Below are 16,018 nucleotides of genomic sequence, written 5' to 3' on the forward strand. Positions count from 1 at the left end.
AAGCAACTACGGAGTAGATGCGACGCTCTTGTCTTCAGTATTCACGGCTAGGAAATATTTTGTAAAGATAAGCAGCATAAAAACATTTGATTTCTGTTTTTTAAAAAATATTTATTTATTTATTATGTATACAATATTCTGGCTGTGTGTATGCCTGCAGGCCAGAAGAGGGCACCAGATCTCATTACAGATGGTTGTGAGGCACCATGTGGTTGCTGGGAATTGAACTCAGGACCTTTGGAANGCACCATGTGGTTGCTGGGAATTGAACTCAGGACCTTTGGAAGAGCAGGCAATGCTCTTAACCTCTGAGCCATCTCTCCAGCCCCAAAAACATTTGATTTCTAAACACTCTGGAAAACTCCAAAGGAACTCAGATCTCTCTCAACAGTCTAGAGACATTAGCAATGGGCTGTTTCTGTAGGGATGGTGCCCGTACTTTGTATCTCACCAAGATGGCACAGAATTCTTAACCATGGTTTACTTTTGGTTAGTCTTAGCACTTCTGCTAACGGAGTAGACACCCATGTAGACACTCCTGAAGGTCTGAATTCACTGTTAGGAGGGTCTTATGCTCACTGATTCACCTCTAGGAGGGTCCCATGTAAATTACTATTCTACTCATGAAGTTTCATCTGTAGGCATGTGTAGGCATCTGCAGTACGTGCTCACCAAACAGAAGCAAGAAGAGAACACTGTAGAGCCCCAACACTTGCTACTGAAGCTATCTGGAAGATGTTTAATTCCTTCACTCCATTTACACTTACCAAAAGGTCTCAGCTACTATGGGTGAATCACAGCAAACGGAAATAACACTGAATAAAAGTATTTGCCTGTTTGTATGACCTGTTTCATATTCACGTAAAAGTCTGATAGCAACCAGATGCCCCACACTGATGACAAATTTAATTTATTTCCAATTTCTCAAAACTCTTCTACAGATGCAGGCAGCACAGTCACAGCCATTAGGTCACTGAGCTTAGCTGCATCACTGAAGGAATGGAATTGATCAGGCAGATAAATTGCAGTGCATGGTTAAGAGTCTCCTAAGAAGGGGGATGGCAGAGATCCAGATACAAAATAGATGATGAAATGGTCATTTCCATTAAGGGAACATCACATCACAGATATTAATTAGGAAGCACTGTAATAAAGTTAAGTGCATGTGGGGGAAAATGCTGAGTTAAAAGTCACCCCAAGTGTCCTTAGCTTGAGGTCATCACCAATCTGAAGACAGCCACAGATCTGCTATTTTCTACTCCCTTTCCAATTGCTGCAGCTAAGTCAGATCATGGACAATCCCAGAAAGATTCTTTTTCAGGAGACAAGCTATCTTCAGGGGAGAGTGATGGAGCCAAGAGGGAGAGAGACAGAGACACATACTAATGTTTTCCTTCTAGTATTTCCAGGGAAAGTGATCTCTTATTTACTATAAAATTAATAGCAGATAAGATTCTTTTCATACCATAAGAGAATTAAAGGAAATAAAAAAAGAACTAGCTTTGGATTTAAATGCTCAGCATTTTACCAAGGTTTATTAACCTATGTTTTTTAAAGATAAAAATCCTTTTTGAATATTGATGGGATATGTCATTGCTAGTCTTCAGTTCAAATTCTCTGAATACTAAAAATATTTAAAATTTGTCATTGCTATACACAATGGAAACAGTAACAGCCAGGACTTCCAGAGTTCATGTAAACAGCATAGTACAAGTGTTCAAATGGTTTAGCTGCCAACAGTGGGTGTTCACCAGTCCTTCCCCTACTTTTCCTTCTGTAATCTGTGCACTCTCACCTCCCCCTGCGGTAACTTCCTCACCTTCATCCATCTTACGTTCCTACACGATGATCAGCAGCTACAGACAGTCAAGCACTACGGGAGCTGACAATGCTGAGAACAAAGGGTGTATCTTTCCAGTTCAATACAATTTTGGAAACAACTTCAGAATTACAGAAATTCTTCATGTTATTAACTAAAAAGTCACAAACTAAGGATCTGTCTAAGAGAAATAAATTCCTTTGCTGAGATTCTAATTTTAATTTGGCATATAAGCTACATAAATTTTGTTGGTTGCTTTACCTTACCAAACCATGAGATCACGTGGGTAAGAATGTCTAAACAACATGAAGCCATTCTCCCAAGCAGCAAGATAACTTTAAAACCTTAACTACTATGGAAAGCAGCAGCCCCGGTAACCGCTAGAGCAGACACAAGAGTGCTGAAGCTCCTCCAAAGCTCGACTTCCCGAGAACAACCATTAGACCTTTCCCCTGGGGAGATCTCACACAGAAGACTGTCTTGACTTTACAAACCTGGAGCTTGTCCAGTGTGAGAAGCCTAGTGTCCAAGAGTTGTACGAGATCAGCACATGTCCCTGCCTGCTTACCATGGAGACTGCCTAAGGTGGTGGTCACCACATGGGGCAAGCATCCAAGAAAAGCTGACAACAAGATGTCAACAAGGAGCTTAGGAAAATTCTAGCACATTCCTGGGAGTGCAGAACACTATGTGCTACAAATGCCCAGGAAAAACCTGAGGTTTCCCTACTGCCCAACCTTGAAGCTTTATGGAAGTGGCAAGGTATGGTTAAGCAGTCATCGAGGACCTAGTGGAAGGCTGATGGTGCCAGCAATGCACACAGAGCACTTCAGAAAAGTGGGAGCCTACTGACTCCACTCATCTAAGAAATCTGTACACTCATCAACTAACCACTAAAAAACTGAACAGAAACCTCTGTGATGACACTCCAGAAACAGTACAGATTCCACAGAATTTGTTCAGGAAAGGAAGTGGGCAATCCAAGCTAATAACAATAATTCTGATTGGGGAATACAGTTTCTAGGGTTGCCATATTATTTAAAATATTCAGATCTCATTATCAACTACAACAGGACAACAGACCTGTATAAAGAATGAGACAAGTATGCCCCATAACCGGGAATAAGTAGTCAACAGTAAACCAGTAAACCGATGCTGGACTTAGTAGAAAAACGCAAACATTTCTTAAATATGTTGAAAGAACTAAAAAGAACTATGTCTTACTTAGTACTAAAGCAAAGTAAGTATGAGAATGATAATTCTCACAGATATATTAGGGCCTGCCAGTGAGTAAAGCACGGACCATCAAACCTGACAACCTGAATTTGATCCCCATAACCCATAGTGGAAAGAGATATCTGATTCCTGAAAATTGTTCTCTGATCTCCAAACCATACTGTGGCATGTACATATACAATAAATAAACAAACAAACAAACAAATAAAATATAATATAATGAAAAATTTAAAAATGGAAAAATTCTTTTAAAAGACACATTAACATAGAGACAAATGGGGGAGGGCAGAAAAGAAATTCTGGAATTGAAAAGTACAATAATAGAAATAAAAAATTCACTAGAAGAATTTAAGAGCAGATTACAGCTGGTAAATGAACCAGTGAATTAGACCAGAAATCAATTGAGTCTGAAGAAGAGAAAAAATAAATAATGAAGAAAATGAACAGAGGTCCAAAGACTGGTATATTACGAAGTGTACCAACATCTATATATTTGGAGAGAAAAGAATATTTTAAGACATAAAGGCTTAGGGCTGGGGTTTGGCTCAACTGGTAAAAAGATTGCTAGAAAGGGCTCCTGTAATCCCATCCTGGTGCTGGGGAGGACAGACTAGAGGATTTCAGAGGCTTACTGGCTAGGTAGCCCAGCCTAATGAGTGAGCCGCAGATCAATGACAGGCTGTCAGAAAGGAGGTAGAGAGCGCTCCTGAGGACAACATTCAAGGCTGTCCTCTAGCTTCCACATGCACATGAGCACACATGTAAATGTAACCCTTATATCTGTACCTGCACAACACAAACAAACATTACATTAGACATGACGGCCAAACAGTTAATAAATTGCATTCCAGAAGCTCAATGAATTACAAGTAAAATCAAAGAGATCCATACCCAGAGAAACCATAATAAAACTGTTAAAAAAAAAAAAAAGACTCCTACGAGAAAAACAAAGGGGAAAATCAAATACTCTCTTGAAGGTTGTCTGAAAATTATCAGAGGCCAAGAGTGCGACATGAGGACCAGAGCTCAGTCTTAACTTCATCTCTCTGCATACACTTTAGTTTTATATACTTCAGATATAAGTCATAGGGGACACTTTAATAACAATAACCCAAATTCTCCCGTCCAAGGAACCACAATCTAATCTAATCTCAAAGCAACAACAGAAAAGAAATTCAGTTTTACAGGCTTAGAAAAAAACCCAAAAGTCCTAGTAACTGATGAAATGTTGTCTTCCTGTAGCTATGTTCTTTCAGTCACTCACATGAAGGGTGCCACCTGGAAGTGCCAACAACTAAAAGATGGGGGAATAAAATGTACTCAGATATTTTTAAGAAAAAAGATAATAATAAAAAAGTATAAATAATAAATTTAAACTACTGGGTCTGGGGCCAGCAAAATGGCTCAGTGAATGGAGGTGCCATCAAGTCTGATGGCCTGAGTTCAATCCCTGAAACCCATACTGTAGGAGAGAAGCAACACCCCAAGTTGTTCTCTGACTTCCACATGAGCTGGAGGAAGCAAGCGACCCTTCTTCAACAAATAAAGAAAATGTAATAAAAAAAAATATATTGGGTCTATCGCTCAAAGAAGAGAAAAGTCTTGTCTGGGAAGCTTTTGTGCAGACACACACACTCACACTGACCTGTGATAATAAGACACTCGTTGTGATCTAGCACCTCAGTGAAGAGCCGTGAAACAATCAACTCAGGATTGATTAAAAAGCGGATTTCTTCCTGTACAAGTCCTGCACCAGTTACACCACCTCCAACAAAACGATTTGCAAAATCCACCTATTGGAGAAAATGTAGTGTGTAAAACAGTGTCTAGAACACCTACAAATGTTACAAAGAAACACTCAAGAAAACCAGACCCCCATCTTTCTAAGGAGTGGCTATAGTTGCTTACATATCTTCCTTCTCAGGACAGCTAACACCTATTCTTTGGGACCTAAACTTCCTAAGAAACCTGGGAAATTCAGCTTTTAGATAAAATATCAAATAAAAACCTTATCTGTGTCCTTCTAGTACTAAATCAAGATTAGTCTTGCTCTGGGATTTCAAGATCATCTCCCTACATCTAGCTACTGTTCAACTTCCCTCTGTGTATTTTAAGTGATTTTTAAACAATCAAACTTTTATTTTCAGGAGTTGTTTTGCTTCTGTGGAAGAATAAAGGGATAGAATTTTTGTTCCAAATTGAGCCCCCAATTTGAATGAATACTACCAACAATTTCTAAAATACACCCAATGGAGGGAGGAAATGAAAATCCAGTATAAAAACAAAGATTTAACTCCATTAATATTTGCAATTTAGTCTGTAAGTCTATATCTGATTCTGTTCCAGGGTGTGGGCTTGATTCCCGACTGAAGAGCCACGATCCTCAAAGGAGCTCAAGTGGCCTGTTGCATTACTTCAGTTTTAGAAAGAGAGATCATGTCTTCAATTAGATTGTTTAGATTATTCTAAAGAGTTAGATTACACAGATTTACACAAGTTAAAAATATATATTTATTTATACCCAAACATACAAGAAAAACAATTTATTACAAACTGTAAGAAGTTTTAATTATTATAAAATGTAAGCTCTCCCAAAACTTGTTCTTATTTTCTAAAGCAGTAGAAATGAAAATATGAAGATTATTCTACAGATGAATAGGCAAGAATACAAATTTTATGTTCATCAAAAATGTGAAAAGACAAAAATTAATAAAGGGCAACATATTCTTATTTTACCCATAAGATCTTAGAAAGTACTAAAGCATACTATTGACAAATTATTGAAAAAAACACATATTTGGGTTTGTGCACCAGAGTACTATTGAGATTAAAGCTCCAGAATAGTTACTTCTCACACATCTCAATGATGGAATAAGAAAAGCTGAGCACAGAGGAGACAATGCAGCTTTTCAAAAGGAGGCGGCATTTGATCCTGAGTTGGCTGGCAGACTAGGGAAAATGGAAAACCTTGTGAACAACTGTTAGAAAGGACTATAAACAGTGTCTCACTATTCCTGCAATGTAGAGGACATCACATGGGAGTTACAGATGATGAGAAGGTGGTCTAGGGTATAGAGAAGTTTGTATTCAAATCTTGAGGTTCTGGGAAAGATTCATTTAGCAACTTGGACCAGGGTTAAGATAACTCAGGGCAGTTTTAGTTTCAAGAATCCACTAAAAGGATGCATAATTAACAGCAAAGAGGTAGGCTAGATAACTACTGAATAACTAACAGGCCTCAGGGCTGTGGTAGAGTACAGGAAAATCCAGAAATAAAATAGCATTTGAGAAATGTGGCTATCACTGTGATGCTTCTATGAATTACAAACAGGATTTGAGAGCAACATAACTTGATTTTTACTGGAATCAGGTACATAACTGAAATAAAAAGGTCTGATTTCTCAAACTTATACACTACTTGATAATAATTATGAGAAATACACCACACGATATTATTGTGCACTTTTTGATAGAAAGACCCTTGACAGTCATTATTTGAAAGGTGGACACAGAAATACACTGTGAAAGCAAGAGCTTAAAAAAGAAAAGGAAACCCAAAGCTTCTAGTTCTTACAAAAGTACTTATAAAGGGCTCTCTAACAGGTGGGAAACCCGCTTCGGTACACGAATATAAGCACATGAGTGTCTATTTACTTTTAGCCACTCATTTTCCAAGTCTCTTACTTTAAATGTACTTGCTCATACTACTCAGTTTCTGCATTTATGACTTGATAAAAAGAGAAATGATAACACTCCTTCCAGAGGTTTTGTTGTTGCCATTCACTATAATATAATTTATTCGCTACATAATGAGCTTTTGGAGCACTGCAATACAATATTCCCTGACCTCCTGGGGAGATGTGGAATGGGTACAAAAAGCAATTAATAAGAGTTAGAAGCCTTTATGGAAGTCTTTTAACTTACCATATTTCATATATAATATAATGCAGGCAAGCGGGGAGAATCTCAACCCTGACTGTTGGTAAATGATTCCTTGTTGAATTGTTCTGTAATGAGAGGTCAGCACCCCTGCGGTGCTAACTAGCAACAGCTTTGCTTAGTTCTTAGGTACATTATGCCTCCCTCATTTTATCTAAGACTTTAATGCAGGAAAGAACCGCATAAAGGAAGAAATGCAACAGAAAGTGATATCCATTTGGAACAATTTTAAGCACACTGAAAAATATTTTTTAAGGAGAAAAAATGTAAGATAATCAGTTTTTCTTCAAATATAAAGAATAGATTACCAATTTAATTATTTTAAGTGCTTTTGTTTGCAAGTTCAAGGAATCATTGGAAGAATGTGATTTGAGGTAGAAGTGTGTGAGGACATGTGAGCGTGTGCATGCGTGTGTGTGTATGTGTGTGAGAGAGACAGAGACAGAGACAGAGAGACAGAGAGAGCAATCGCACCATGCTACATCTCAGGCAGATCCTGAAAATGCTGCTTTGAACTTGTAGCAATCCTAAATGCTGGGGTTATAGGATGTGCTACCACATCCATCTGGAAAGTGATTTAAAACAAAACATAACTGGACAATGAGGACCAGGCTTATAGCCCTGGTACTCAACAGGCTGAGGCAGGAGGATCATAAGGCTGAAAAGTACCTTGGATAACGGAGTGAGTCCAAGGCCAGCCTGAGAAACAAATGAGAAGCTGTCTTATATAACCCAAAATAAAGAAAGAGCAAAGAGAACATGCTTCTTTTTAGATTTTATTTATAAATATGCCTACGTGAAAGACTGTTCTAGAAAAAATAAGGTTCTTTAGTTACTTTGGAACTTATGTCCTTGACCTCAAGCTTCTGCCTCGGACTCTCAAATGTTAGGGTTACAGCATGTGACACTGTGTCTAGCTTCTTAATTCTAAGATTTTGGAAAAAAATTCTCTCAGATTTTGGAAAAATGTATTGATAGTAACAACTTCATAGCAAGGATTAAGTACTAGACAGGATTACCTGCTTTCAACAGAGAAAAGACAGTACAAAATAGCTACAACATGTGCTCTGAGAGTTATCCACGGGGAAGAAGCCTGTTTCATCCATCAGTCTTAAATGTCTGCCTCCTACACCCAAACAAGGCTTCTGCTGGCATAAAAACATCTCAAGCTAGATATGATTTGGGGCAAAAACAAACCCTTAAAGAAAAAGAACAAAACTGCCTTCTGACAGCTTGTCAAGACCAGGCCCCGGGAACTTCATCCTTTGTCAATTTACAATCAGTGTCTGAACCAAGAGGACTGATGTTGTCCAGATCTTGGGATTTTTCTGTCAAAAGCTTTTATAATAGGCACATGAGCATACATGGGCAAATAGCAGCTGTCAAAGTGATCTGTTCTGTGTTTTCTTCCATCCTTTTTTGCATTAGATGAATTTAGGAGACAAACAAGTTTTCAAATATCCTTTTCTGTTAGAAACCTGGCAAGAGGCACCTTAATGTACGTATACTTCTGGTATTTACCTACCTGTAGCATGCCCCGGCCATTACCTTCTATGGTACCCTCGTAAGTGACATGTAATCGTGTCAGGGGTTTTTCACATCTACAAAGTAGAAGGTATTCTCTTAGATAGGTAATTCACAACACACACATCTGAAAATACGAGTGACTGTGAACAAACAAAACCACCCCGAATCTCAAGAGCCAGAAATAATGTTAACAATCATGGTATTTTTCCTCACTCAAATATGCATATTTTCATTAAAATGAGAAAGAATATAATTTTCACCTACATGAAATTAAGAATTAAAAAATTTCTCAAGACACAAAAATGAGAATATTTGAAACCTTATTATGCTGGAGTCTGCAATTGCCTGGTTCTTAGAGGAGCCCTATTTTCACTAGTTTGATAACTAGTGTTTAGAGAGGGGTGCCAATGGGATTCTGGCCTATGGAATTTTTATATTAACAATGTTGACAGATAAACCTAACATTTGTAAGTAAGTATTCAGGAGGCACAATCATTTTCTTTTTTTCCATAATCTATGGTTACTGAGATATTGCCCTTTGTTACATTGGGTTGATAATTTCATTGCATTAACAACGTTTAAAGATGTCATTCTTTTTTCTTAGTAGATTCACCTCCCCCAATTGCTATACTGAATAAAAAAGCTATATTAAATTATAATAAATATGACATACCTATTATAAAATATGGATGCTAACCTAAATAGTACTCTTATACTGTTTTTGGAGTAGGTGGTGAGTAAGTACACAAACAAAATACACTCATGTGAGTTCTAGGAATGGAATTCAATTAGATTACTTTTAAATTCCCTCTCATGGTCCTAGCTTCCTAGTCATTTTATTCAAAGGGGATATGAGGGCATATGACATATGGCTGTAGGGATACAACTGAAAGACAAAGGGGCATGATCCAGGAGTCTGTGAACTGTCAACTGGGACTACTTTGGTTGGCAACATTTCTCCAAAGCTGAAGCTGGCAACCATGGGCATTGGTTCTCAATGTAATTAGGGAATAGCTACAAACTCGGTGTGGTTCGCCTGAAAAATCCTTTAACCATCTAGTAGCTCTCCACTTTTAGTCTCTGCACTCTTGCCCCAAGCACGGCTAAAGTACCTACTAACAGTCAAAGTACCTGGAATATGCCAGAAACAGACCTAGGAAAGCCTCTGATTGATCCCATGGCACCCATGCAGTCCCATACTCTTGGCAGTATCAACAATCTTTATTTATCCTTCATTCTCCCTCTTTATGTATTATTATTATTTGGTTTTTCAAGACAGTGTTTCACTGTGTAACAGTCTTAGTTATCTTAGAACTAGTTCTACAGACCAGACTGGTTTTGAACTCACAGGAATCCACCTGCCTCTGCCTCCCAAGTGCTGGGATTAAAGGCGTGTGCCACCATGCCAGGCCATCATCCCTCTTTAAGTGCATGCATTTTTCTGGTCCTGTGGAGCCTGGGAGACTGATTTTAATTACATTCCCAGCTCACTCATGAAGCAGCTAAAACAAACAAGACACCAATAAAGTAAAATTAAGTTAGAAAAGTACTAAGTTAGGTTCTGCTTATCAGAGTTAAAGGGACAATTGGTCTCACATAGGGACAGTTACTATATTCCTTTCACAAAGCATCCACGTCAGTGTCTGCATTTCCACCTGTCCATGGGGATGTTGGGTGCCCTTTATGTTAGTGACAGGCCAAACTAATACCAAAGTGACATGAACAAAACATACGTGTTCCTCAATTCCTGTTTCAGCATAGTAGAGGAGCAAAGAAAAGAAACGCTCTCCAATCTAGTCTGGATGGGAGACACAGCAGGATGTTTAGTTCGAGGCAACACATTTTAATAGAAATTAATGAAATCAAGGCATGTCAAAGGAAAGTTTATGATCCAAAAATGAGTTATATACACCCGTGTCAAAGTTAGAAGTAGAGGTCAAGAAGGCAATTTTAAGGTATGTAAAAGGTCAAATGTTGAAGAACTTAACAAATTGTATTCACTAACTGTAGTGTCAGAAAAATAATCAGGAGTGGGGGAAGAGACTTAAAGACAACAGATGATTTTGGTGAACTACTATGTTCACCTCGTAGCTAACAATAGAATGGACTGTGCTAAAACAATGAATTTCCCATCAACGAGCCTGCCTGGTCTCCATCTATTAAAGGATTGGCAGAGTCACTGGCATTCTAGTGGGCTTCCTGGTCCGCCTTCATATATAATTGCTGTGGATCTAAGTACACATCTTTCCTGGCTCATGCCCTCTCTGTGTTCATGCTGTTTATTTCTACCCACTTCTCTCTAGTATAAATCATTTCAATCATGCACTCAGTCTGCTCAAGTTCTTCTTTCACAAACAAACATCTGTGGTGACCATGGCATCACCTAGGCAGATAGGTCCCTTCAAGGTGACCACCATAAGGGTTATTCTTCTTCACCAAATCTGAACAAAAATACAAACAATGAAAAAAAAAAGCCAGAAACAAGAAACATTTCTTAACATGAACTATATACCGAAATGTGCACACAATAAGTGTCATCATCTTTTGTATTTAAAAAGCCGGCCCATATTTATTTAACCATTGTTACCATTGGGAACTTGCTCTAGATTAGGAAACGTATGAACAACTTCAGAGTATTAAAAAATCTTACAATTGTGGATTCACTCAGCTTTTACTGGCTATTACTCTCCTCAGCTTTTCCAGATAAAACTTGAAAAAAAAACTGTATTAAGTGCGGAATCAATCAAATCTCGAAATTCCTGACCTGCCAATTCTAAAACACAGTAAATGAGATGTTTCTGTGCCCTGTCCTCTAGGAGAAGAAGCCATGACCGCACAGGGTGCCAGGAAGAACACTGACGTACACTGGGCAGCATCTTTGTATAGAGAAACCTCTCAGCTCTGAACAAAATGTGCTTCAGAAGTCTACATGAGGTCAAAAGATGAGAATTTTATTTAAAAGACACATTGTTATAATTAGAAGCAAGGATGAATCATTTATGGGAAGAGACTCCTTGGATGCAGGGCAGTGAAGGGCTGAAAACCCATCTTTCCAAGAGATGTAAAAAATAATCCTCTCATGACCAAATAGACTTTGTAATTCTAAGGTTGAATTTTGTTGTTGTTATTTTGTTTCTTTGAGGCAAGATCTATTAATGTAGCCCTGGCTATCCTGGAGTTTGCTTTGTAGACCAGGCTGGCCTCGAACTCCCAGAGATCTGCCTGCCTCTGCCTCCTGAGTGCTGGGAATAAAGGAGTGTGCCACCACCACCCGGCTTGATCATTAATTTTATTATTACCTTTCCCATTCTGGAAAATCTTCAAGACTCTGTCTTGTAAACGTCACTAATCCGGTAGGTTCTACACAAGTCATAAAAGAAAACAAACACACAAAGTATTAATTTTGAGTTGACATACTCAACAAAAGAATCTCACTAACAGTATCTAAAGGCTCAGTGTTTACACCTGCAATCACACCACTCAGGCAGGAGGATCAGAAGTTTAAACTCATCTTTAAATGTTCATTCTGTGACATACTGAATCTGCAGACAGGACACAGAGCTCAAAATAATGACTAAAAATGCTACCTTCTTAACATTAGGATCTCCTTCTATAAAACAATGATATCACTGAAGAGAACTGTAAAGGGCAGAACAGTAGTATGATTTGAGAGCTGGCACTTTTTAAGCTTTAAAAACTAAAAAGTAAGAATTTAGGGAAAAGATGATCTATTTTTTTGAATGTAGCCAATAAATTTGGAGAAAAATTTTTTTGGCTATATTTACTGTTTTTTTTCTTTTCTTCTTTTCTTTATCTTTCTTTTTTTTTTTGCTTTGTTTGTTTTTAGTCAGAAGCAAAAAATAAGTCAGCTGGCCAGAAGTAATCTGTCTGCTTCTGACCAAAAAACAAGCTAAAAGGCTGGTGCCATGTCTGTTGTCTTCTGAGGGGAAAAAGGCTCTTAAGCCTAAGAAAGAGATGTCAGAAACTATTAGTGGTAATGGCATTGAGTCCAATAAAAGTTCAGCAATAATTTCATTCTCTCATTCTTGTGGACAATTCTGCATTTCTTTACTCCCAGCAACTCAAATATTATCCAGGCCAGCAGTATTAGAACCAGAACTTTTTGTTAATATGAATATTGAAAGTCTTTAGATTATCTAAAATAAATGCACAGCAATTTGTCAAATCAAATATCCAAACACAAGAGAAGCACTGAATATACATAAGAAACCAAGGTCTAGCTTGTCATTCAATTACCTAGCAGAGAAATGAGGTCATTAAATGTCATTTACACGTAAGAGAGACTAAGAGAAATTGATAAACACTGCGGGCAAGGCAAAAGAAGGAAGGGAAGGGAGAGAGTAACAGGGCTATTCAGATAGAAACAGTAACACATCTTTTTTGTTTGTTTGTTTTGTTTTTTTCAAGACAGGGTTTCTCTGCAGCTTTGGAGCCAGTCCTGGGTCTAGCTGTAGACCAGTCTGGCCTTGAACTCACAGAGCTCTGAGTGCTGGGATTAAAGGTGTGTGCCACCTGGCAGGCAACACAACATCTTGAGAGCATGTTTAAGTCATCAAGTTTTAAATATTTAACCTATATTATTCTTTATTTCTGAAGTTATATAAACTAATTTAATTCAGAAAACTTTTACATTTTATAGTTCTGAAGTCCTTGTCATGAATAATAAACACATGTTTAACAAAACTGAGAAGTAGGTCCTGCTAGAATTATGTCTTATCCATTCTAAAACTATGTTTTGGTTTTGTTTCTTTCTGAAACTAGTTTCTGAAGGCAGTATGCTATTTTACAGTGGTGCTACCGAGGTATGGGTCTGGATTAAAATACAATTTTCCCCCAAAAGACTGGCGTCTGCTTTAATAGCTTGAGGCATCATTGACTTGAAATTGGATTAAATCCTGTTGCAGGCCTTTGCAGACCACACCGGCAGTAAGATTGTAGGCCTGGCACTTGAAGCTTCTCCCTCATCCTCTATCCAGAGTCACGGTTGAGATGTATAAGTCTCTGCTGTCTGCCTCTGCACACCAGGTTCATTTCTCCTTTATCCTTGACTAAGTGCACAGATGTATAATGTGACAGTTTTGTGTGGCAGCTCACCTACGACAGTCCTCCATTTCCGAGTATCTTCTCCTTCTTAGAGAAATACAATGTGATGGAACCTCCTACCATATGTGGTGTCTTGGAGCGTAATGCAATATGGTATTTTAAGCCCATTTCTGCAGTCTCTCCACAGTAGACTCCAGACACTCTGCATTCCCTTTCGTATTATTTCCCTCACCAGAGTCACATCAAGACCTAGAGTAACATTGTGCTGTATTTCTACAGAAGTAAATGACTATACACAGTAATTTACACAGTAATGGGGGATGGGCAGAAAAGAAGCAACTTTCGTTTATATAAATTTATTTATATTAATTTCTTCAATCTAAGTTCCAAAGCTTATGAAGGTTTATACATTTCTAGGTAAACAAACAAAAGCTTTTAAATTTTTCCTCAATGTAAATGAAGTCTTAAAACTTAGAAAAGCCAATTAGCTTTTAGAAAAGGATTATATGATTTGACCCTCAGAATACAAAAGTCAGCTTTCAATAACTTATTTATATCTAAAACATGTTAGTAAAAATAATTAATAGCTTGACCTCCCCCCCCCCCCGTGTGTAAGTCAGAGAATATTAGGGCATTCCTCAGGTATTACCAACATCCATCCATCCATCCATCCATCCATCCATCCATCCATCCACCCATTTGCTTACCTCACTGGCCTAGTAAGCTAGTTTGGTAGCTTGTCAAGTAGGTTAGGCTGGCTGGCCAGAGAATACAGGTACTAGCCCATCTGTTATTCCAATGCAGAGATTACAAATGCCCACCATCATGCCTGACTTTTTTTCACTAGGGAATCAACCTAAGGTCTTTGCCTGAACTTTACCAACTCAACTCCCCAGCCCAAAGGTCACATTTTTAACAAATCATTCTAAATTCTAATTTAATTGTGTTTCTTATAAGCCTGAACAACCCTGCATCTTCCTTAGCATTTCTTTCAGTATAGGGTGTAAAACTAAATTAAATAAACTATAAATACTATTTTATTAAGAATACGGCTTTCCCCTTAAATATCAAAATCTTCTTCACCAGACTTCTTTCTAAAAATCTGACCAAATATTTAGCAACATTGCATTGAAAGGGGTAAATGACCTTAGAATGATTTCAAGACCTGACTTAAGACAATCCTCTAAGCTGAAGACTAGAAAAGAAGAAAGCTCATTTCACTTGACCAACCAGACCTGACTTACTTATTTAGCAAGTCTTTTGGCTTTCTTGTACCTTATAGGAAAGTCTACCTACTGGTGATAGCTAACATATTAAGTATGTTAATATCCTCTTGCTTCATATCTGCAACTACCCTAGAGGTAATTATAATTATCCTTCTATCTCACAGATGAGAATCTGCTTTGGGGACAGTAAGATAGTAAGGTCCTACAGAGGAAGACAGACATGTATACCTAAGTTTGACTCAATCTCATAAAAACCCTATGACAGGCTTAGTGGATGTACTGGTCAGTTTTTATTGTCAACTTGTCACAATCTAGAGTCACCTTGAGAGAAGGAATATCAGTTGGGGAACTGTCCAGATCAAACTGGTCTATGGCCATGTCTGTGAGGGACTACTTTGCTTGAGGACTGACTGGGAGGCCCCGTCTACTTGGAGCAGTACCATCCCTGGGCAGGTGAGCCTGAGCTGTGTAAGATGAGGGAGTAAGTAGTGATCCGTCATAGTGTCTGCTTCAGCTCCTGCTTGAACTCCTGCCGTGATTTCCCTTAGCGATGAGCTGTCACCTGCAAGGGGAAGCTAAAGTAACCCTCTCCCTGAGCTGCTTTCAATCGTTCTGTTTATCATGGTTACAAACTAGGACAATGGGGCAGGAAAGAGGAATGAGAGGAAAATCGAATGATTTTATAGATAAGAAGTAAGCCAATTTTTCTTTAAATAAGAAGCATCCTAATGTATTTTCTGGTCATTAAACTTTCTTTTGAAAGTCATTTTGGGTCACAACAACCCTTGGATATTTATTTCAAAGTACATAGGTCTAATTTCAGATATTACAGTATACATTTATGTTTATACATGAACAGTATAAATCTAGGATATTATAGTAAATCATTATTATTTAAATGTATTTGAACAAGCAAGTATATTTCAAAATACAAAAGATTTTTTTCAGATTATTTGAGTTGAATTTTTACCATCAGCAAGAAAAATTATAGTTATGAATGAAAGGAATTTACTTTTCTCTGTGACTCTTCGGAAGTAGCAGAAGAGTGTTTTCAGTTTCTCTGGTTTCCTTGATGAACGTCCTTCAAACAACCTGAAAAAGGCCAGAAGTAAAAGGATTAAAATGCCTTTGTAATTCATAAACACCAAATCTCTATTTTTAATTAAATAATAAAAACAAATTCTTCCAGAATCAGTCCTGGGACCTT

General features: G+C 37.9%; 1 protein-coding gene across 3 annotated transcripts in view; it reads right to left on the reverse strand.

Moving 5' to 3' along the window:
- The window catches only part of Parg (poly(ADP-ribose) glycohydrolase), a 104,657-nt gene that overhangs the window by 33,366 nt on the left and 55,273 nt on the right, over positions 1 to 16,018 (reverse strand). For all 3 annotated transcript variants that reach the window (XM_050140591.1, XM_050140593.1, XM_050140592.1), the window contains exons 10-13: positions 15,824 to 15,903; positions 11,821 to 11,881; positions 8,520 to 8,595; positions 4,701 to 4,848 (exon numbers count right to left, since the gene is read on the reverse strand). In XM_050140591.1, coding sequence (XP_049996548.1) covers positions 4,701 to 4,848; positions 8,520 to 8,595; positions 11,821 to 11,881; positions 15,824 to 15,903 — 365 coding nt within the window. The remainder of the gene's footprint in view (positions 1 to 4,700; positions 4,849 to 8,519; positions 8,596 to 11,820; positions 11,882 to 15,823; positions 15,904 to 16,018) is intronic.

This window comes from Alexandromys fortis, unplaced genomic scaffold (genome assembly GCF_014885135.2).
Source record: "Alexandromys fortis isolate MF-2015 unplaced genomic scaffold, M_Fortis_MF-2015_v1.1 scaffold_46, whole genome shotgun sequence".
Classification (NCBI taxonomy): domain Eukaryota; kingdom Metazoa; phylum Chordata; class Mammalia; order Rodentia; family Cricetidae; genus Alexandromys; species Alexandromys fortis.